Source organism: Thalassophryne amazonica, chromosome 16 (genome assembly GCF_902500255.1).
Source record: "Thalassophryne amazonica chromosome 16, fThaAma1.1, whole genome shotgun sequence".
NCBI lineage: Eukaryota > Metazoa > Chordata > Actinopteri > Batrachoidiformes > Batrachoididae > Thalassophryne > Thalassophryne amazonica.
The window spans coordinates 14,193,005-14,216,548 of record NC_047118.1 but is presented as its reverse complement, the minus strand read 5'-3'; the positions used below and the strand labels follow the sequence as shown (position 1 = coordinate 14,216,548).

Here is a 23,544-nt window from a genome sequence, read left to right as displayed (position 1 = left end):
AATTTCAGTTTGTACAGGGGTCAAAAGTTAAAGTTTCTCCAAATTTTGGTAAAAAGTGGTCCAAATTATTAGTTGAGCTAATAGGATTAATAAATGGAATAGTTTTGACTATGTTGAATGTTTGGTCTGCAAGGTAAAGGCCAAACAATGTCGACATCCATTGGATTCTATGGCATGTGACATATGTTACTTCGTAACGTGACAACTAAGCATGACACATGGAACAAATTATTCCTTTACAAAAACTATTAGCTCAACCAATAATTTGCATCCTCTTTAGTCAAAATTGTAGCAACTTTAATTTCTGATCTCTGTACAAACTGAAACTGACCTTTGCCACCATTCTTGCTGTTTTTACCCCATAACATTCAGTCATAGACAGTCCAAACTATGCCTTTTGGAATATTTAAGTTCAGACAAATAATGTGGTATAGCTTTCAATATGGCAGCATGATGGCTTAGTGGTTAGCACTGTTGCCTCACAGCGAGGTCATGGGTTCAATTCCCACCTGTGGCCTTTCTGTGTGGACTTTGCATGTTCTCCCCGTGTTTGCATGGGTTTTCTCCCACATCCAAAGACATGCGGGTTAGGTGGATTGGAATCTTTAAATTGTCCATAGGTGTGCGAGTGGGTGTGACTGTGTTTGTTTGTCTATATGTGGCCCTGTGACAGACTGGCGTCCTGTCCTGGGTGTACCCCACCTCACGCTCTATGCCTGCTGGGATGGGTTCCAGCGCCCCGTGACCCTTAATTGGACTAAGCGGTTGCAGATGAGTGTGTGAGCTTTCAATATGATTGGAACATTTTTAAATTTTGACCCCTGTGTAATTCTTCCAGTTTAGCCCTACCAGGCCACCTACTGAAAATTGAAGCGGCTATTCGTTTTTGTTTTTTTTTTGTTTTTTCAAAAGAATATCTAAGGAGTATTTGTGCCGACTTTGGTTCTTGTATCACCTTTTGAAGGATTCCTCTGTAAATATTCTGTTATCTGCTGCACTAAACAGCTTATGCTACAGAATGAGACAAAGTAGTTGTTACAAAGAGAACAAAACTAATACAAATATAAAGTCTGCACATAAATCAGGACTTGTGGTGTAGAATCTTTCTCCTTGAACACAGATGCAACATCTGCAGTCTAAACCTTAATGGAATCCTTATGATAAATCTGTTATACGTGAAATGATTCCAAGATTGTAGTAACTGCTCTCGTACTGTGGGTCCAGACTGGTCAGCTGAGACAACAACAAGCTGTTGCTTTCTGTGATGGTCTGTTTTGTGGAAGCTGCTGCCAAATGGCTCTCGAAGGCCAGTATCTCCTGTTTCTCCCTTTGGGAAATCTGCAGTTCCCGACTGATCATCTCAGTCTTTGTGTCTTCATTCGCAATGGTGCAGGGAGGGTAGGTGTAGTTGCTGCATTTTGACAGACACGTGTTACTGTTAAGCCTCATCTTCTTAAATCAAGGTAAAAGTAAGTGACAGCCTTTACCCACTTTGTCATAACCATCTCCATCAGCATTTTCAGTGTAGGATAGCCATCCCACGCAGCCAATCCTAAAGGAATGACATCAATGTATTTACATTAAGCGTCAAGAGGCACTGAACACATAAGTATGTATTAAATACAAAAAAAAACAGATGTTTTTACCTATTTTCTGCGGATTAAACGCAGCCACCACAAGCAACAGAAGCCATGCCTTCCAATACAGTGTGGAAATCGCCAAATTGGTGGTTGGTACCTTAAACAATGTAGGTATTTGTTATTTTGAACCGTAAATCATATATCACTGTATTTAAAAGATGTGAGACACGTTTGATTTACCCTGTAGGCAGCTGAATGTTTTCTGGATGGTGATATGTACACAAATTCAGCACTGCATCAATGAGTTGGATCCTTTCCACTCTCAAAACCTCCAGATCTGCTTAAAAACAGTTGAGCCAATGGCTCCAAAGTGAACCTTACATTCCACATCATGGAGCATTTAGCAATCACACAAAGATTCATACAGGCCACTGCAATGACAAGCATATATACTTTGTCTGCTTTGTGCTGATGAGATGTAACGCAGCTCAGCATCATGAGGCCGACTTCCAGAGACTACTTTTGCAATGCATATGTGTTTGCTATAGTACATTTGGGGAATGGGTGGATGAGAATGGGGAATGACGAGAGAGAGAGAAAATGCACCAGCGAGTGTGTTTGCAGAGAGTAACACAACTTAAATAAAAGATGATTTTGGAGTAAAAGAAAGCATGCAGACAGGCCTACAAGCATAGAAAGTGCTGTGTAACGTATAATGCCACTTATCCAAGTCTGGGTTGCGGTGGCAGTAGACTACGCAGCTCATCCCACACTTCCCGATCCTCAGCCAAATCCTCTAACTCTTCCTGGCGCATTCCCAAGCTAGCTGGGAAGCTGCTTTTTGTGGAATTTCTTTTTCCCCCCAATTTGTTTTTCTTTTTTGGTTCACATCTAGAATGGGTAAGTGTGCCGTGCTTTTAATATTTAAGATGAGAGCATGATGATGTGATTACTGACAATTTGAATGGCCATTCAGTTGTGTTTCTGTTTCAGTTCCAATATCCATCCAAAAGAGATTTGATCTGTACACCAATAGCAGACGCAGCGGGTCACAGACAGAACACAAACAGTGTGTGGAAATGTGGTGTGAGGCAGGTGTGTTTACCAAATGTCCAAAAAAATTCTGACAGAAACCCGTACAAACACAAACACTTACTGCTGAAATGGATTTTCATACCATCAGACTGAACTCCAGCAGCTCTCTTAACCAGGTGATCTGCAAGCTCCATGGCATCAGCTGGGCCCAGGGGCAAATCACGTGACAGCCCAATCACAAGAATCCGCATCAGTGTGTCCTCCAACAGAGGCACCTCAGAGCAGAGGCGCAGAAAGAAACTTGTGGGGGGAGTTACATTATTAGTTATTGCTTAAGAAAAGCCTGCTCGATTTCTGATGACTGGAGAAATACTGACTTTCTGTCACTCTCAGGAGGCCAGTTGTCCCACTTGTAATAGGTCTCAGGTTGCTCTGTGAAAAGTACTTTGTGAAGACTGGAGACATGGAAGCGATAAGACAGTTTATGTATAACACACTTTACTGTGAATAGTCGGCATTTTACATTATTGTGCAGATACTGACCAGTGGACATAATCTTTTGCACCAACTTTGCTGATGGTGGGAACCACAGTGTGAAGCCACCACACGGCATCTCGCTGAATGGCAGCGATCTGATTCTGAAATGACCGCAAGACCTCGAGATCTGAACGCATGACACATGTTTAAGCTCGAGTTAATATTACAAAACACTTAAGAAGTATAGCATGCAAACAGCTGCTCTGCACTCACTCTTCTTCTCTCCCTTATCCCAAGCAATGCCAGCTTCTTTGACCTGAGCGGTGATGCCCAGCATCATGGAAACAGTTAGTAAATCTGTCACCTGGATGACAAAACGCTCCTGTGGGAGACATTTTATAATATTTTTAGCGTATATAAAGATGAATAAATTAAGTGTGACTGGGGGATTTTTGTGTGAATTTACTTTGAACTCCATGTCTACATAGCTGGCCTCCTTCCTCTCCTGCATCAACCCAAAGCAAAAGGACTGGAAGTTTATCTCGTGCTTGGTCTGTTTGATGATCTCTCTCAGCAGAGCTCGAGATGCACGGAGGTAATCATCCTTATTGGTTAGCAGGTCCTGGAACACCATGGCCAAAAACTAGAGAAACAGTGGGACATAAAAACAAAAAAAAAAAAAGTTGAATGAAATTTAATATCAATGAAATTAATATGGATGATTTTGGAGGATATGCATAAAGAATGCTCAAATGTTTTGAAGAGAAGCACAGTGAGCTTTTGTCGTCATGATATTTAAGACAGAAAAATCTACCAGAAAAGATTAAATAGCAAACAAAGCAAGGGGGGGGTACAGCAGCATTCCTGCCGTTGGCCAGAGGTGTCGGCTATAATCTGCTACCTGGTGGTTATGCTTATTAATCCTTCAAGTAAATTCAAAGAACATAAGAAAGGAGTACAGAGATGATTGTAACATACAGACTTTGCTCTCACTTTGTGCCAGTAAATTGATAATGTTTCCAGCGTTACTGTGAATATCCCAAAATATTCCACACAGCAGTGTAGAAAATGTCTGTTTTTAAAGGCTGTTTTTTTTTTTTATTTCATGTTTTCTTCAAGCTATTTGAAATTGGTTTAGTTATTGAAAAGGCTTGCAAATAATAAAGAGATAAATGCAAGTGCCGCTGAAAAAAAAAATAAGCTTAGTATTACCTTTGGAGCTTGCTCTGGACTGTGTTGCAGCACTGTGTGGAGGACTTGCATGTTATTGGGATTCCTGGCATTGGACAGCTCATTGAAGATCACCAGCTTCACCGTAGTGCCGAGATTGTCTCTGTGAGCATTCAGCAGTTCTCTGGGGAATCGCATACAAAGCAACAGTTAGCACAATGGTCTTAAACCGAGCTCTGTGAGGCTTTTCTTAAAACTGGTCACATCAGCAGCTATAATTGCATTGATGGACGCTGTATGCACTGTTTTCACTGGCAATGAAAACCTGCAGACACAAACCACTGAGATAGCATAATTAACCAAGTATAAAAAGTAAGACCAAAACAAAGATGCTGCAGACCGAACACAGAGCATGTAGTGATTCAGGAGGACTTTCGGTTTGAGTCGGATCTTGATCAGGTTGGAGATCACTTCCATGTCATCCGCTCCGTGGGTGGTGCAGTTCATACATAAAGACATAAGAAGGTCTTGAGCCGGTCGAGTCAGCTGTACACACAAAAACAGGGTTAGTTATGACTCGTTAATAGCAATTATTAAAATATTCATATTCACTTTACATTTACCAACACCAAAAAGCAGAGCATCAATGATGCAGAGCTCATGTGGGTTTACTCTGTGAACTATTTCCCCACACTATACAGATGAAGAAAATTATACATTGTAAATAAAATTCTTCACCAATAACTGCAAATTTTCCAAGAGTGATTTTAGCATTTACACTGATGTGCAAATACACTTTTGAATGAAACCTGAAGTACAAGGTGAAAAAAGATGTGATCAGTCCTTAGATTAAGCAAATAAAATAATCGGAATCAAGATTCATCAAAAAGTGAAGAAGCAGGAGCAAATTTCACAGTTTTCAATCACAAAATAAGTCCACATTTTTCCCTAAAATTTAAGAGTTTTAAATTCCGTGAGAACAATTAGCTTAAGAATTGTGAACAGTTCTTAGATGAAGCCAACAAAACCATCAGACTCAAAAACTGAATAAGAAGAAGCAGCAGCAGCAGAATTTGTTTTCACCACCAAAAAAGTCCACATTTTCCTAACCTTTAAAATTTCAAAATTCTGTGAGGAAAAATTATGACCAGTGCTTAGATAAAGCAAACAAAACCATCACAGAATCCAAATCCATCAAGTAGTGAAGCAAAAAAAGCACTTTCTATATTGTAGATGAACAGACAGACGGACAAATGGCCGGTGGTCCACATGTGGTAAAAATACAAAACGATGCAAAATGAAAAATATGATTACAGTAAGCGATAGTTTTCAGAACATTTACATTTAGATCTGGGGAGGTGATAGTCCAGTGGTGAAGCGTCTCTGGCTTGAGACCAGAGGATCCTCTGGTCAAACCCCAGCCTGACCGGAAAATCACTAAGGGCCCTTGAGCAAGGTCCTTAATCCCCATGTTGCTTCTGGTGTGTAGTAAGCACCTTACATGACAGCACCCTAGCATCGGTGTGTGAGTGCGTGAATGTGAGGCATAATTGTAAAGTGCTTTGAGCATCTGATGCAGATGGAAAGGTGCTACATAAATGCAGTCCATGTACCATTCAGAGCTGTGGTATGGAATGAGATTACGAACAATATTAACGTTTGGAGGGGAAATCATTTTGGGATACGTTTCCATGGCAGATTTACAACAAAGTTAGTAATGACCGTCATCCCAGAAATGTCTGAGTTCTCAAACCAACAGTCAAGTACTGACAGAGTATTGTAATGCGCATGTGAATTATCCTGTGATTAACAGCACAATATTTCTGAACAAACTCCTAAAATAAGGCCAGTAAGAGTCTGTAAAAATACACAATGCAGGTATGGGTGTACTTACAAGATATTTGATAAACAGCTCACCTTTGGGTTTTGGAGCCACATTTCGAGCCTCTGCACTGCCATGAGTCGTGCCTCTTTGTAGCCGCACGTGGCTGTGAGGAGACGCAACAGGTTTCGGGAAACGTTGTCCATTGGCTGCCTGCGGTTGAACTGATCCTTTAAAACATCCAGTACATAGTCTTCCACGCTTTCTGCCAGTTCTTCGTACCTATTTTTTCCACAAGATGACAACAGGGACACACGTTTCCATCATTTGATACGAATCAAAGGGCTGGGGTAACATGGGGGTAGCTCCAGCTTTGTTGGCACAGTCAGTTGACAATTAACTGAAAAGTTGGTTAGATCCCCTGTTGCTCAAGAATGTCGAAGCGTCCATGGGCAAACGAGTGAAGCCCCAAACTACTCAACCATGAAACACAGTCAGGTCTGTAAGAATTTGAACAGCAGCAGTTTTTAAAATTGTTCACCACTCACAATGTTAAAATGAATTCAAAAGGGTTCAACAAAAATATCACATCAACTATTTAGGAATTAGTTATTTTTATACATAGTCCCTCCATTTTCAGAGGCCATAAGCAACTGGACAAAATAAATTCAAGAAATTGTGGCCTTTATGCCCCCCAGGACCCAGCAATTAGCAACAAGGCAACTTGACAGAGCTGTCTGTCTTTATTTTATGCTATGGTCACCTTGCAAATTAAAAGATGCCATAATGACCTAAAAGAGGAGGCTCACTGGTCCTCACTTGTATCTATTAGAAACCCAAATTTCAGAAATGTGCATGCAGTAGTTTTCCGGTTATTTATTCCTTTTTAAAATCCTATTAACTTAACCAATAATTTGCATCAGGTTTTATCAAAATTAGAGCAACTTTAACTTTTGACCCCTGTACAAATAGAAACTGACCTTTATCACTGTTCATTAGCCATTATTCTACACATCAACATTCTGCTATGTATTATGAATTCCAAGCTAGATTTGATCTAAACCACTTATTCTGGCAACTGCTGTTGGTCAATGCTCTGTGCACTGCCACTTCTCATTTTAATATATCTTTTTATACCTTGGCATCACCTGCCCTTCATCCTCAGGACTAAGTTTCTCCTCTGCAATCAGCAATTCAGTCTGACTGTCATCTTCATCTGGGGTTGAAGGATGAGGGCTGCTACCTGGTAACCAAACATTTAAAAAAAGGTAATCAAAACTTCAACTTCAAGTATTTCCCTGACTGTGTGTGTGTTTATTCTCATTGTACTGTACCTGCACTGTGATCGCCAGCAATGCGGCCAGAGTCAACCTGCAACAGCATGCTCTTTGGGGGCATCTTTGTACCAAATGCAGTCTGAATGTTGTCAATAAAATTCTTACAATGGGAACTGTCCACCCAAATTCGTTCCCCCAAGGAGTCCTCAATGTAAACCTAAAAACGCATTTTTAAAATTAACAAATTTTAAAAAGCAATTACACTTGGACCTGCAACACACACTGGACTAAAACAAAATGCATTACACCAAAAAATGGGCTTTAAAAGCAGATCTTTTGGAGAAATCTCACTTTGACAAAGATCTCTGGCCAGTTCTCATCCTCCTCATAGGCTGCCATCAGCAGGTTGCAGGCAAGAACAGAGACAAGACTGTTGCCCTTTGCTTTAAAGTTGATAGATGCATCTCGCCGTAGGAGGCTACACAAAGCCTTGGGAGAGAAAGGTGGTAGTCAATACCCAGTCAAAAACTACAACAGTATTCAAAGCATATTTCAGATGTAAAAAATGGCACAGCTGTAAGCCTTGACTGATCAAGGATTCCACTTAGTTCTCAAATTCTCAAGTACAGCAGTATGAACACAGAAAAAGGCACTGTTTCCTTTTAAGTGCACTATAAGACCACCACCATTGAATGATTTAAATCAAACCACAAATTACTAACTAATGAATTTAATGTGCATCAGTGAATCAGTGACTTGTGCATTTCTATCTTATAGCTGCTTTAATGACTGTTTTCTTACATGACAAAATTCTTACTTGTTATTGCTGATAAAAAAAAAAATTAAAAAATTGATTAAATGTGTAGTCTTGCATATTAACTGGCCAATGCAGTTTCATGATGCTTCCTCCAAAACTATGACTACATTAGATCTCTTACCTCAATAATGCCTTCAGTAGCAAAAACGTTGGGCTTGATCTTGGCAAGGAACATAAGGCTAAGGTACAACGTAATATCAGGTTTAGCTCGGTTCATTTTCAGCTGTTTCACTGCTCCGCACAGCAGTCCCTCAATGCGATCGTCATTTCCCTCTGACTCTGCAGCCTCAATCTCATCCAAAAGCACTGCTGGTGGGACTATAATGAGAGACAGAGATGTGAAGCAACTTTGTGTCTTTACAAAAGAAGACAAAGCTCACTTCTATACCTTCAATGGGTATCACTGATGGCTCCTTTATTGAGGGTGATATTGCTCTCTTGTCCACAGCTGCAACATCAGCAAGTCGACCCAAGGCACTGACCGGAGGGGTGGTGGAGAGTTTGGGCCTCTTGGTAAGGCTGGACAGACCTGATGAGGAAGGGAGGGTAGAAGAACTCTCTCGCTTCCGGTCAGGAGGTAAACCTGTGGATGCTGGCTTCAAGAGGACAGCAGGGGCTTTGGACTCCCCTCCTTGGTTCTTTGTTCCCAGAGCAATGAAATCTCCTGGTGGAGGATGACCTGGCAGAACGATCAGGCAGCTGTAAATTTTTTTTGTGTTCTTATTTATGAGCATATCATGAAGGAACGATAACAGTGGGTCTCATCATACCTGATGTTTTTGCAGCACTAGGTCGCCTAAGAGTTGTAGGCTTTGGACGATTCATCTCGAATAAATGTCTAAAGTCAAACCCAGACGGATGTCAGGTCGAGCAGGTGATATACAGCTGATACATCTGTGTTAGGAAAGACATAAAACAGGTGAGACAGAATCCAGGCCTAAGTTAAATTAACTAGCTGACAAAAAAGACTGGTATTATAAATAAAAGAAACGGAAGAAAAGACGATGCTCAAACTGAAGAAGTAATAAAACAAGAACTAACGCTGGGTACGGCTAGGCTAACAACAGACAAACGCTAGCCGGCTTAGCTCAAGTATTTACGTAAATCGCACAAATACATGCTTAAATTGCCAACCCTTAAATACGGTTACATTTAACGTGGCTCACCTGTTTAATCCGTGTTGTAAAATTAATTAGAGCCTGAAAAATTCCATGATAGCAGAAATTATGGTTAGCAAAGGATTTGAGCGATGATAGATTCTTCCTCTTCCCAAAATTAAGGTAGCATGGAAACAGATAGATAACTCAACATCGCCACCTGGTGCCGCTGGGGGTCGTTTATTTATTTGTTTATTTTTTTGTTTGTTTGTTTGGCATCGTACCTATAATACACTTCGATTTGTCAGATCAACTTCAGAGGGGACCAAGCTTTGATCTGAAGTTATAGAATTGCAGTCCATTTAGGGAACGAAATTCATACTTTATATTAATATACTTATATTATTATATATATTCATAGTATTTATGTGTTTCTTTTATGTTGTTGTTTATTTCGCCATTCACTTTTGAAACCCATCCTTTCTTGGTCATATATACATTTTTTTAATCCTTTATCAGTGATTGCATTCACAATAATATCTGGAAAGCATCAGAATGAAAAAAAAAAATAACAGACACACTCGTCTGTAAATGTAAATTATGGCACAGATAATGTGATTCGTGATCATCTGCATTCGTACAAAACAAAATAAAAACCCAGTAACTAGTAAAAATAAATAAATAAAACTAACAAACTCCCAAGCAATATATATGAAATCTAAAAACATTTAATATGAAAACAGGTCTGTACAGTCACATGCGCTTTTAAATGCGCATACGCATATTTCAGTAATTATTTTGTCATAAAAAAATTTAATTGGATTCAATTTGACCAAACATATACAACTTTTTGTTGTTCATTAAAAAGCTTTTTGGGACACTAGAACATTTTTTTACCAAGGTAACACTAGAGGGCAGTGTTACATTGTTCTTCACGAAACTCCCAATGAATTTGCAAAATATCACATCCAAAATAAATTATACATTACAGATGAAAATACATCATATACAGTCTTATTCTTGAAGGTAAATATAATCATATAGTCACCGTAAAATATGGATCTATGAGACAGACAGTTCTGTAGTTACTGTTTTACAGAAAAGGATTTCTGTTACAGAACGAGAAATAAAAATGATTTAATGCAGTCAGCACTGACAGAATATTATACCATGATAAAAGCATAGTTCATAGTCCTGACTAAGACAATGTATGTGCACTAAAAAAAAACAACAGCAACCAGGCAAATTAAAAGAGCACTGCTTTCATCAGAGTTTTTACAAAGGCCCCAAAACTGATTTTATAATGTTTAAACAACCAAATAAATAAATAAATACAATTTTTGCTGGTAGATTTATTTATTTATGTATTTATTTTGGAGAACATTAGGTTGTGTTCTATGGTATATATATATATATATATATATATACCATAGAACACATAGAATATATATATATATATATATATATATATATATATGTGAGGACAAAATCAGTGGCGGCGCCAAAGGGGGCTTGTGGGGGACTTAAGCCCCCCCGATAATGAGCCAAGCACCCCCTCAGCCCCCCAATAATTCTGCCAATAATGTGAATAGCGACTGACATATTTGTGGATCTCAACTGCAGTTTTGCGCTGAGAATGTCTCAATATTGTGTAACTGAGCAAAGTGATGAATGTGTGTGTTCAGTGATCCACCAATGCTGAATCACCCTTCACAAACAGAATTTTCAGTTTTGCAAATAAACATTTATTTGTAAAAACCCACACACAAGTTACAAATCAGAAATTTGTGTTTGTGGATCACAAAGCACGTATGCAAATCAAAGGATATTTGTAAATCACCCTCTGTGCATTTGCAAGTATTAATGAGACAAATTTAACTCCATACTCCAAAAATTTAGGACGTAAGGTTGATTCCATGCATTGTCTTGAGCACCATTTCATTGAATCCAGTTTGTATACCTATGTGCCTACCGTAAAGCTAGGACATCTTACTACTCATCACTAATTGAAGAAAATAAGAACAACCCCAGGTTTCTTTTCAGCACTGTAGCCAGGCTGACAAAGAGTCAGAGCTCTATTGAGCTGAGTATTCCTTTAACTTTAACTAGTAATGACTTCATGACTTTCTTTGCTAATAAAATTTTAACTATTAGAGAAAAAATTACTCAGAACCATCCCAAAGACATATCGTTATCTTTGGCTGCTTTCAGTGATGCTGGTATTTGGTTAGACTCTTTCTCTCCGATTGTTCTGTCTGAGTTATTTTCATTAGTTACTTCCTCCAAACCATTAACATGTCTATTAGACCCCATTCCTACCAGGCTGCTCAAGGAAGCCCTACCATTAATTAATGCTTCGATCTTAAATATGATCACTCTATCTTTATTAGTTGGCTATGTACCACAGGCTTTTAAGGTGGCAGTAATTACTTAAAAAGCCATCACTTGACCCAGCTATCTTATCTAATTATAGGCCAATCTCCAACCTTCCTTTTCTCTCAAAAATTCCTGAAAGGGTAGTTGTAAAACAGCTAACTGATCATCTGCAGAGGAATGGTCTATTTGAAGAGTTTCAGTCAGGTTTTAGAATTCATCATAGTACAGAAACAGCATTAGTGAAGGTTACAAATGATCTTTTTATGGCCTCAGACAGTGGACTCATCTCTGTGCTTGTCCTGTTAGACCTCAGTGCTGCTTTTGATACTGTTGACCATAAAATTTTATTACAGAGATTAGAGCATGCCATAGGTATTAAAGGCACTGCGCTGCGGTGGTTTGAATCATATTTATCTAATAGATTACAATTTGTTCATGTAAATGGGGAGTCTTCTTCACAGACTAAGGTTAATTATGGAGTTCCACACGGTTCTGTGCTAGGACCAATTTTATTCACTTTATACATGCTTCCCTTAGGCAGTATTATTAGAAAGCATTGCTTAAATTTTCATTGTTACGCAGATGATACCCAGCTTTATCTATCCATGAAGCCAGAGGACACACACCAATTAGTTAAACTGCAGGAATGTCTTACAGACATAAAGACATGGATGACCTCTAATTTCCTGCTTTTAAATTCAGATAAAACTGAAGTTATTATACTTGGCCCCACAAATCTTAGAAACATGGTGTCTAACCAGATCCTTACTCTGGATGGCATTACCCTGACCTCTAGTAATACTGTGAGAAATCTTGGAGTCATTTTTGATCAGGATATGTCATTCAAAGCGCATATTAAACAAATATGTAGGACTGCTTTTTTGCATTTACGCAATATCATTATCATTAAAATCATTAGTGATCGATCTCTGCTCCCCTCCACAGCATGTCTTTTTCCTGGTTCTCTCCCTCAGCCCCAACCAGTCCCAGCAGAAGACTGCCCCTCCCTGAGCCTGGTTCTGCTGGAGGTTTCTTCCTGTTAAAAGGGAGTTTTTCCTTCCCACTGTAGCCAAGTGCTTGCTCACAGGGGGTCGTTTTGACCGTTGGGGTTTTACATAATTATTGTATGGCCTTGCCTTACAATATAAAGCGCCTTGGGGCAACTGTTTGTTGTGATTTGGCGCTATATAAAAAAATTGATTGATTGATTGAAATCTTAGAAACATGGTATCTAACCAGATCCTTACCCTGGATGGCATTACCCTGACCTCTAGTAATACTGTGAGAAATCTTGGAGTCATTTTTGATCAGGATATGTCATTCAATGTGCATATTAATCAAATATACTCAACAAAAATATAAACACAACACTTTTGGTTTTGCTCCCATTTTGTATGAGATGAACTCAAAGATCTAAAACCTTTTCCACATACACAATATCACCATTTCCCTCAAATATTGTTCACAAACCAGTCTAAATCTGTGATAGTGAGCACTTCTCCTTTGCTGAGATAATCCATCCCACCTCACAGGTGTGCCATATCAAGATGCTGATTAGACACCATGATTAGTGCACAGGTGTGCCTTAGACTGCCCACAATAAAAGGCCACTCTGAAAGGTGCAGTTTTGTTTTATTGGGGGGGATACCAGTCAGTATCTGGTGTGACCACCATTTGCCTCATGCAGTGCAACACATCTCCTTCGCATAGAGTTGATCAGGTTGCCAATTGTGGCCTGTGGAATGTTGGTCCACTCCTCTTCAATGGCTGTGCGACGTTGCAACGACGAACTGGAGTCAGGTCGAGACCCCGATGAGGACCACGAGCATGCAGATGAGCTTCCCTGAGACGGTTTCTGACAGTTTGTGCAGAAATTCTTTGGTTATGCAAACCGATTGTTTCAGCAGCTGTCCGAGTGGCTGGTCTCAGACGATCTTGGAGGTGAACATGCTGGATGTGGAGGTCCTGGGCTGGTGTGGTTACACGTGGTCTGCGGTTGTGAGGCTGGTTGGATGTACTGCCAAATTCTCTGAAACGCCTTTGGAGACGGCTTATGGTAGAGAAATGAACATTCAATACACGAGCAACAGCTCTGGTTGACATTCCTGCTGTCAGCATGCCAATTGCACGCTCCCTCAAATCTTGCGACATCTGTGGCATTGTGCTGTGTGATAAAACTGCACCTTTCAGAGTGGCCTTTTATTGTGGACAGTCTAAGGCACACCTCTGCACTAATCATGGTGTCTAATCAGCATCTTGATATGGCACACCTGTGAGGTGGGATGGATTATCTCAGCAAAGGAGAAGTGCTCACTATCACAGATTTAGTCTGGTTTGTGAACAATATTTGAGGGAAATGGTGATATTGTGTATGTGGAAAAAGTTTTAGATCTTTGAGTTCATCTCATACAAAATGGGAGCAAAACCAAAAGTGTTGCGTTTATATTTTTGTTGAGTATGTAGGACTGCTTTTTTGCATTTGCGCAATATCTCTAAAATTAGAAAGGTCTTGTCTCAGAGTGATGCTGAAAAACTAATTCATGCATTTATTTCCTCTCAGCTGGACTACTGTAATTCATTATTATCAGGTTGTCCTAAAAGTTCCCTGAAAAGCCTTCAGTTAATTCAAAATGCTGCAGCTAGAGTACTGACGGGGACTAGAAGGAGAGAGCATATTTCACCCATATTGGCCTCTCTTCATTGGCTTCCTGTTAATTCTAGAATAGAATTTAAAATTTCCCTTCTTACTTATAAGGTTTTGAATAATCAGGTCCCATCTTATCTTAGGGACCTCATAGTACCATATCACCCCAATAGAGCGCTTCGCTCTCAGACTGCAGGCTTACTTGTAGTTCCTAGGGTTTTTAAGAGTAGAATGGGAGGCAGAGCCTTCAGCTTTCAGGCTCCTCTCCTGTGGAACCAGCTCCCAATTCAGATCAGGGAGACAGACACCCTCTCTACTTTTAAGATTAGGCTTAAAACTTTCCTTTTTGCTAAAGCTTATAGTTAGGGCTGGATCAGGTGACCCTGAACCATCCCTTAGTTATGCTGCTATAGATTTAGACTGCTGGGGGGGTTCCCATGATGCACTGAGTGTTTCTTTCTCTTTTTGCTCTGTATGCACCACTCTGCATTTAATCATTAGTGATTGATCTCTGCTCTCTTCCACAGCATGTCTTTTTCCTGATTCTCTCCCCTCAGCCCCAACCAGTCCCAGCAGAAGACTGCCCCTCCCTGAGCCTGGTTCTGCTGGAGGTTTCTTCCTGTTAAAAGGGAGTTTTTCCTTCCCACTGTCACCAAGGGCTTGCTCATAGGGGGTCGTTTTGACCGCTGGGGTTTTTCTGTAATTATTGTATGGCTTTTGACTTACAATATAAAGCGCCTTGGGGCAACTGTTTGTTGTGATTTGGCGCTATATAAATAAAATTGATTTGAATTGATTTGATTTGATGTGCAAGTTTACTGAACTTGCAATCATTCGAAGTGATATGTGTGTGCATTGATACCACATTTTAGAGGAGCATGGGTGACTAAAACATATACCTTGGTATTCATAAAGCAATTTACTATATATTGTTCATTTCTATGACATTTTTGGAGCCCCTCCAACTTTTACCCCAGCCCCCCCCCCCCCCCCCCCCCCCCAGCCCCCCAAAATAAACTTCCTGGCGCCGCCACTGGACAAAATTATTAACCTCCTTATGTAATGTAACATTTTCTTCAAACTTTTCCCAAGTGCTTTTTTTAACACAGCATTTCTAAACATCCTAGTTGTATTTTGGATGCTTATATTATTTTACTTTCCATGCACAAACAAAATTATAAAAAACAAAAACTACCAGGATCAAAATTGTTAATCTCCCTGATGCTAATAGTCAGCAATTCTGTGTCCATTTTTGCTGGATTTAATTTAATCTTTATTTAATCAGGTTAGTCCCACTGAGATCAAGATCTCTTTTACAAGGGAGACCTGGGCAATTATAAAGTTTCCAATTCACCTGCATGTCTTTAAATGTTGGAGGAAAGTGGAGCACCCGGAGGAAACCCACGCAATCACAGGGAGAACATGCAGACTCCACACAGAAAGACCACAGGTGGGAATCAAACCCATGGCCTTCTTGTTGTGAGGCAACAGTGCTAACCACTTATCCACCGTGCTGCCGACAGCCTGCAGTCGTTTGTTGTGGTTTTCAACAAGTCTCAGACATGTCTCCTGAGGAATCATAGCCCATTCTTCTTTGGTGAATCTCTCAAGCTCCTCCAGACTTGATGGGCTTCTTGCATGGACCTTGGTATTCAGTTCACTCACAAAATTTTAAGGCAGAGGTCTCAAACTGATTCCAGAAAGGGCCAAGAGAGTGCAGGTTTTCTTTGCAACCACCCACTCCACCAGGTGATTTCACTGACTAATATCACTTTGAGCAGGTGGAATCAGTTAATCAGTGAAATCACCTGGTTTGAAATCACCTCTGTTTTAAGGGAATTTACATCCTGACTTTGTTCAGGCCAGTCAATAATGTTCACTTTGGTGTTCTGAAGGTAGTTTTTCACCAGGAGTGGCATATCTTTTGGGTTGTTGTCGTGTTGGAAGACAAAGCGATGACCCATACCCAGCTTTGCTGGTGACTGTTTGAGGTTTTCTTTCCAAATCTTCACATATCCTTCTTTCTTTATAATTTCCTCCACCTTGAGGAGATTCCCAGCTCCAGGCACACTGAAGCATCCTCACAGCATAATACTCCCACCGCTGTGTTTCACTGTGGGGATGGTGTTCTTTGGGTTATACTCCTCTCCCTTCTTTCTACAAACATAAGCAACATCTCTATGGCCAAAGAACTCTAGTTTCTTCTCATATGACCAAATTATGCCAAGGACCAGGTTGTCCTTAGCATACTTCAGTCTAAACTATGTCAACTCTGTAAGCATCTCCACAATAGAGTAGATATTGAACAATCATCAGATGACCATGAAGTAACTTTGTAGGGTACTGTTTGAGAAGAATTCTGATAGAGTGAAAGAGCTGCCATTGTACATGTAAGTCAGTTACTGATTTCTATCATTAGAACCTTTTTACAATGAAGCAGTGGTTCCCAAACATTTTTGGCTTCAGTACCCCCTTTACCTGATTTCTGAGCCAAAGTATTTGCTATATCTGACTTCAACATTTTGCCGTAAAACTGCAACAGGCAACTGTAGCTTACTGTATGATACAATTATCATTATAATCCTTATTTTGAAGACTGCAACATACAACAAGAAAAGGTGTCAAGGAGCTGCCATTAGTGCCAGCAGATCTATCTAATACTGTGGGTTTTATTGTCTTTTCAGTAAGTCTAGTCATTGATGATTGGCTGTCACCTCCACCACTCAAAACAAAAAAATGGAACAGACTGAAACAGAATGTGACTTTTTAACCCCTTATAATACCTCTTAAAACAGGTCAAGGTTAGCCATCTTTAAACTTGTTCAAGGTCTGTGTCCCAAGAATGGTCCCTGAAGTTAATTGGACTGGACTTATGCTGAGTACAGACAGACAGATGGATGGATGGACGAAAAGTCTTCGTAATACCCGATAGCCATATTTGGTGACCTTGGGTAAAAATGGTAGCAAAAATGAAATTGTTGAGTTTGTTTTTTTGTCGCGTGCTATACTTGTGTTCTGTGCTTTCGACTGTGTGCCATAGCTTGTCAAGATGATAGATGACGTCAAGATAGATTGTCAAGGGTTCTCACTATTCCAAAGTACTTGAATCACAGTGACGTTAATGATGGCTTCTGGTATTGATGCCATAGGTATTAAAGGCACTGCGCTGCGGTGGTTTGAATCATATTTGTCTAATAGATTACAATTTGTTCATGTAAATGGGGAATCTTCTTCACAGACTAAAGTTAATTATGGAGTTCCACAAGGTTCTGTGCTAGGACCAATTTTATTCACTTTATATATGCTTCCCTTAGGCAGTATTATTAGACGGTATTGCTTAAATTTTCATTGTTACGCAGATGATACCCAGCTTTATCTATCCATGAAGCCAGAGGACACACACCAATTAGCTAAACTGCAGGATTGTCTTACAGACATAAAGACATGGATGACCTCTAATTTCCTGCTTTTAAACTCAGATAAAACTGAAGTTATTGTACTTGGCCCCACAAATCTTAGAAACATGGTGTCTAACCAGATCCTTACTCTGGATGGCATTACCCTGACCTCTAGTAATACTGTGAGAAATCTTGGAGTCATTTTTGATCAGGATATGTCATTCAAAGCGCATATTAAACAAATATGTAGGACTGCTTTTTTGCATTTACGCAATATCTCTAAAATCAGAAAGGTCTTGTCTCAGAGTGATGCTGAAAAACTAATTCATGCATTTATTTCCTCTAGGCTGGACTATTGTAATTCATTATTATCAGGTTGTCCTAAAAGTTCCCTAAAAAGCCTTCAGTTAATTCAAAATGCTGCAGCTAGAGTACTGACGGGGACTAGAAGGAAAGAGCATATCTCACCCATATTGGCCTCTCTTCATTGGCTTCCTGTTAATTCTAGAATAGAATTTAAAATTCTTCTTCTTACTTATAAGGTTTTGAATAATCAGGTCCCATCTTATCTTAGGGACCTCGTAGTACCATATCACCCCAATAGAGCGCTTCGCTCTCAGACTGCAGGCTTACTTGTAGTTCCTAGGGTTTGTAAGAGTAGAATGGGAGGCAGAGCCTTCAGCTTTCAGGCTCCTCTCCTGTGGAACCAGCTCCCAATTCAGATCAGGGAGACAGACATCCTCTCTACTTTTAAGATTAGGCTTAAAACTTTCCTTTTTGCTAAAGCTTATAGTTAGGGCTGGATCAGGTGACCCTGAACCATCCCTTAGTTATGCTGCTATAGACGTAGACTGCTGGGGGGTTCCCATGATGCACTGTTTCTTTCTCTTTTTGCTCTGTATGCACCACTCTGCATTTAATCATTAGTGATCGATCTCTGCTCCCCTCCACAGCATGTCTTTTTCCTGGTTCTCTCCCTCAGCCCCAACCAGTCCCAGCAGAAGACTGCCCCTCCCTGAGCCTGGTTCTGCTGGAGGTTTCTTCCTGTTAAAAGGGAGTTTTTCCTTCCCACTGTAACCAAGTGCTTGCTCACAGGGGGTCGTTTTGACCGTTGGGGTTTTACATAATTATTGTATGGCCTTGCCTTACAATATAAAGCGCCTTGGGGCAACTGTTTGTTGTGATTTGGCGCTATATAAAAAAAATTGATTGATTGATTGATTGATGGCTTCTACGAAACAATAGGACCCCCAAAAAACCTGATTGTGTGCATGTCGATCAAAAATAAAAGGGAGTCTTATGTCAGCTGTTTTCATTCTTGTAACATTTGAGGAACTCAAAGTCAGTCCATCAAAGCTTTAGCGTGTGTCCAGGGTGATGCATTGATTTAGTCTTTCTCTGGAGACTGCTTCAGCAGGAACTGAATCCACTAATACTTGAGAGAAATGATTAATGACGACTGCTCTCTTTTTGCTTACTGTGTTAAATTGTGATCATCTTTCTACTTGGGCATCTCTGTAAGACTATTTTACACAGTACTGCTGTATTTTCTACAGCCTGTCACAGCTGCTACTATTGGAACTTCACCACGTAAGTTTCTCTGCAGTTGCTTACGTAAAGTGTTTTCATGGGAAACACATTTTGGTGAAGTCAGTGGAATGCTGGGTCAGAGTCCTAAATTAAATCTTATGTCATATGGGGAGGCTACAGATTTGTACAAACAATTCATTTTGAAATGACGACTGAACTGAAGGAGTCTGACGGAGCTGTTTAACAACTTTTTTAGTTAAATATGCCTAAAGGGTTTAAAGCTTTCGTCACTAATTGTTTTTATACATTGTTCAATAGATGGTTGCTATCAGCCTCAAACAGTTACGAACATTTGGAATGAATGTTTCGGTTACAACATGTGGCCTCTTTAAGACAGATCAGATTTCTGAGTTCAACAAGTCTGAGATGAAAAGAAGCAAGATTACTCAGTCACAGATACTTCCTGTAATCCTAAACTGCATGTGAGTAGTCAGATCCCACAACAAGTCAACCTGAGGAACCAGAACATCTGTGCCTCACATGCTTCTTTGCGTTATTGGACAGAATGTAGGTCACCAGTCCTCATGGACTGTTATTCACTGAGAATCTGGATATGTTATGGTGCCACCAGTTTGTTCTTCTCTTTTGATCGAGTAGTCAAGAAAAATACTCTAAACCTTAAGCAACCCAGACTCAGAGGGGTGGTCATCTGCTTTGGTCATAATGCTAATGACTAAAATCAATAACTTATACAACAGAGAAATGTCCAACATGCCAAACAGAGATGATGGAACCAAACATCCGGACACTTTGAGTTTGACAGTGCATGGCAGAGCAGAAACCAAGCATAAAGTCAAAGGAATTGTCTGTAGACCTCCAAGACAAGATTATCTCGAGAGACCCAATCTGGGGAAGGGTACAGAAGTATTTCTGCTGCTTTGAAGGTCCCAATGAGCACAGTGGCCTCCATCATCCAGAAATGTAAGGAGTTCAGATCCACCAGGACTCTTCCTCGAGCTGGCCTCCCATCTAAATTGAGTGATCGGGGGAGAAGGGCCTTCATCAGGGAGGTGACCAAGAACCCGATGGTCACTCTGTCAGAGCACCAGCATTGATCTGTGGAGAGAGGACAAATTTCCAGAAGGACAACCATCTCTACAGGAATCCACCAATCAGGACTGTATAGTAGAGTGGCCAGACAGAAGCCACTCCTGAGTAAAAGGCACATGGCAACCCACCTGGAGTTTGCCAAAATGCACCTGAAGGACTCTCAAACCATGAGAAACAAAATTATCTGGTCTGATAAGACACAGATTGAATTCTTTGGTGTGAATGCCAGGTGGCATGTTTGGAGGAAACCAGACACCATCCTTACAGTGAAGCATGGTGGTGGCAGCATCATGCTGTGGGGATGTTTTTCAGCAGCAGGAACTGGGAGACTAGTCAGGATTAAGGGAAAGATGAATGCAGCAATGTACAGAGTCATCCAGGATGAAAACCTGCTCCAGAGCGCTCTTGACCTCAGACTGGACGACGGTTCATCTTTCAGCAGTATAATGACCCTAGGCGCACAGCCAAGATATCAAAGTAGTGGCTTCAGGACAACTCTGTGAATGTCCTTGAGTGGCCCAGTGAGAGCCCAGACCTGAATCTGATTGAACATCTCTGGAGAGATCTGAGAAAGGCTGTGCACCGACGCTCCCCATCCAACCTGATGGAGCTTGAGAGGTGCTGCAAAGATGAATGGACCAAACTGCCCAAAGATAGGTGCACCAAGCTTGTGGCATCATATTCAAGAAGACTTGAGGCTGTAATTGCTGCCAAAGGTGCATCAACAAAACATTGGGCAAAGAGTATGAATACTTACGTAGACATGATTTCTTATTTTTTTATTTTTGATAAACTTTCAAAAATAAAAAATAAATAAATAAACTTTTTCATGTTGTCTTTATGGGGTGTTGAGAGTAAAATTTTGAGGGAAAACATGAATTTACTCCTTTTTGGAATAAGGCTGTAATATAAAATGTGGAAAAAGTGAAACATGTGAATACTTTCTGGATGCACTGTACACTGTATGTTAGCTCATTTACCACTTACATATATCTACCCAGCTACTTGCTCTGAGTGTATAAGGACTAAAATGTAGACCTAAGTTTCAATTCCACCCATGCTACCTGTCTGTGTCCTTGGATGAGATACTGAATCTATATTGTTTCAGTTCACCCAGCTGAAAATATGTATCAGCCTTGGCTGCAGGAGTAGCCCTCTTTGCGCTGGCACCCCATCCCATGGGAGTCATACACTCTCATCTGCTTCACATTGTGGAATCCGCCGATAACCACTAAAAACAGTTGTGTAAAATGTAAATAAAACCAGAATACAATGATTTGCAAATCCTCTTCAACTAATATTCAATTGAATGCACCACAAAGACAAGATATTTAATGTTCAAACTGATAAACTTTATTGTTTTTGTGCAAATATTTGTTCATTTTGAAATGGATGCCTGTAACACATTTCAAAAAGCTGGGACAGTGGTATGTTTACCGCTGTGGTAGAGATGCTTGACGTTTCGACTGTACTGGGTTGCTTGACGCGAGGACGTTTCGCTTCTAATCGTAGAAGCTTCCTCAGCTAAATTTCTTGCTCTGCTAGTCTGACTTTTGTCTTGACTCTTGTAGAGAAGAATAACAGAAACCACCAAAAGCTGGAGGACCGCTGTGTTACATCACCTTTACATTTAACAACACTCAATAAGTGTTTGGGAACTAAGGAGACTAATTGTTGAAGCTTTGTAGGTGGAATTCTTTCTCATTCTTGCTTGATGTATGACTTCAGTTGTTCAACAGTCCGAGGTCTCCGTTGTCATATTTTGCGCTTCATAATGCGCCACACATTTTCAATGGGTGACAGATCTGGACTGCAGGCAGGCCAGTCTAGTACCCGTACTCTTTTACTTCAAAGCCACGCTATTGTAACACGTGCAGAATGTGGCTTGGCATTGTCTTGCTGAAATAAGCAGGGACGTCCCTGAAAAAGATGTTGCTTGGATGGCAGCGTGTCTTGTTCCAAAACCTGGATGTACCTTTCAGCATTGATGGTGCCATCACAGAGGTGTAAGTTGCCCATGCCATGGGCACTAAAGATTCTCTGAATCTTCTGATTATATTATTGACTGTAGATGATGGAATCCATAAATTCCTTGCAATTGAACATTGAGAAACATTGATGTTAAACTGTTAAACTGACTATTTTTTAATGCAGTTGTTCACAAAGTGGTGATCCTCGCCCCATCTTTGCTTGTGAACAGCTGAGCCTTTTGGGGATGCTCCTTTTATACCCAGTCATGACACCCACCTGTTTACAATTAACCTGTTCACCTGTGGAATGTTCCAAACAGGTGTTATTTGAGCATTCATCAACTTTCCCAGTCTTTTGTTGCCCTGTCCCAGCTTTTTTAAAACGTGTTGCAGGCATCCATTTCAAACTGAGCTAATATTTGCACAAAAGCAAAAAATTCTATCAGTTTGAACGTTAAATATCTTGTCTTTGTGGTGTATTCAATTGAATATAGGTTGAAGAGGATTTGCAAATCATTGTATTCTGTTTTTATTTACATTTTACACAATGTCCCAACTTCACTGGAATTGGGGTTGTAGTAGTATATTTTTATTTGTACCATATAACACACCATAGGGAGACTTGTGGGGGAAAACCAAACACAGTCTCATATATAATGTAAATACACAGTATACAGTATCATACACCATTGGAAGACAGTATATACGTTACCCATACACAATGTAAATATTTTCATATGTTATGTTGATACACCATATGCTATGTAAAATGTAATTTTGAGGGTAATACACTATGTAAATACACCATATAGTAAATACAACATCCAATCTTTTTCACTATGTAAATATCATACACTATGTACAGTATATACACCAATTACATATATCATTTAATTGCATCATATACTGTGTTGTTGCACAGAGTCTCATACACTATGTGAATATGCCATATTGAGGATTCAGTCTGGAAGTGGTTTTGTTCAGCATTTCTTTCAACAGTGAATCATTCCGTCAAACAGTCTCACAACCGCACACAATCTACTTCAGTATACAGTACTTCACAAACCTTTTAGTCACATTTACTCACTCACTCACTCACTCATCTTCAACCGCTTACTTCAATTAAGGGTCTCAGGGGTGCTGGAGCTTATCCCAGCAGTCATAGGGCATGAGGCGGGGTACACCCTGGACAGGACGCCAGTCTGTCGTAGGGCCACATATACTGTAGACAAACAAACACA

At 40.1% G+C, this 23,544-nt stretch overlaps 1 protein-coding gene across 1 annotated transcript in view; it reads right to left on the bottom strand.

Moving 5' to 3' along the window:
• ints1 (integrator complex subunit 1) overlaps window positions 1-9,003 on the bottom strand; it is a 43,883-nt gene extending 34,880 nt beyond the window's left edge. The window contains 19 exon segments of the mRNA XM_034189773.1: window positions 1,214-1,411; window positions 1,492-1,552; window positions 1,647-1,724; window positions 1,727-1,737; window positions 1,821-1,917; window positions 2,758-2,915; window positions 2,993-3,070; window positions 3,159-3,279; window positions 3,366-3,474; window positions 3,559-3,735; window positions 4,305-4,446; window positions 4,663-4,808; window positions 6,180-6,366; window positions 7,222-7,327; window positions 7,419-7,578; window positions 7,713-7,850; window positions 8,300-8,496; window positions 8,567-8,857; window positions 8,949-9,003. Of these exon segments, the coding sequence (XP_034045664.1) occupies window positions 1,214-1,411; window positions 1,492-1,552; window positions 1,647-1,724; window positions 1,727-1,737; window positions 1,821-1,917; window positions 2,758-2,915; window positions 2,993-3,070; window positions 3,159-3,279; window positions 3,366-3,474; window positions 3,559-3,735; window positions 4,305-4,446; window positions 4,663-4,808; window positions 6,180-6,366; window positions 7,222-7,327; window positions 7,419-7,578; window positions 7,713-7,850; window positions 8,300-8,496; window positions 8,567-8,857; window positions 8,949-9,003 (2,510 nt within the window).
• Window positions 9,004-23,544: the final 14,541 nt, after the last annotated feature.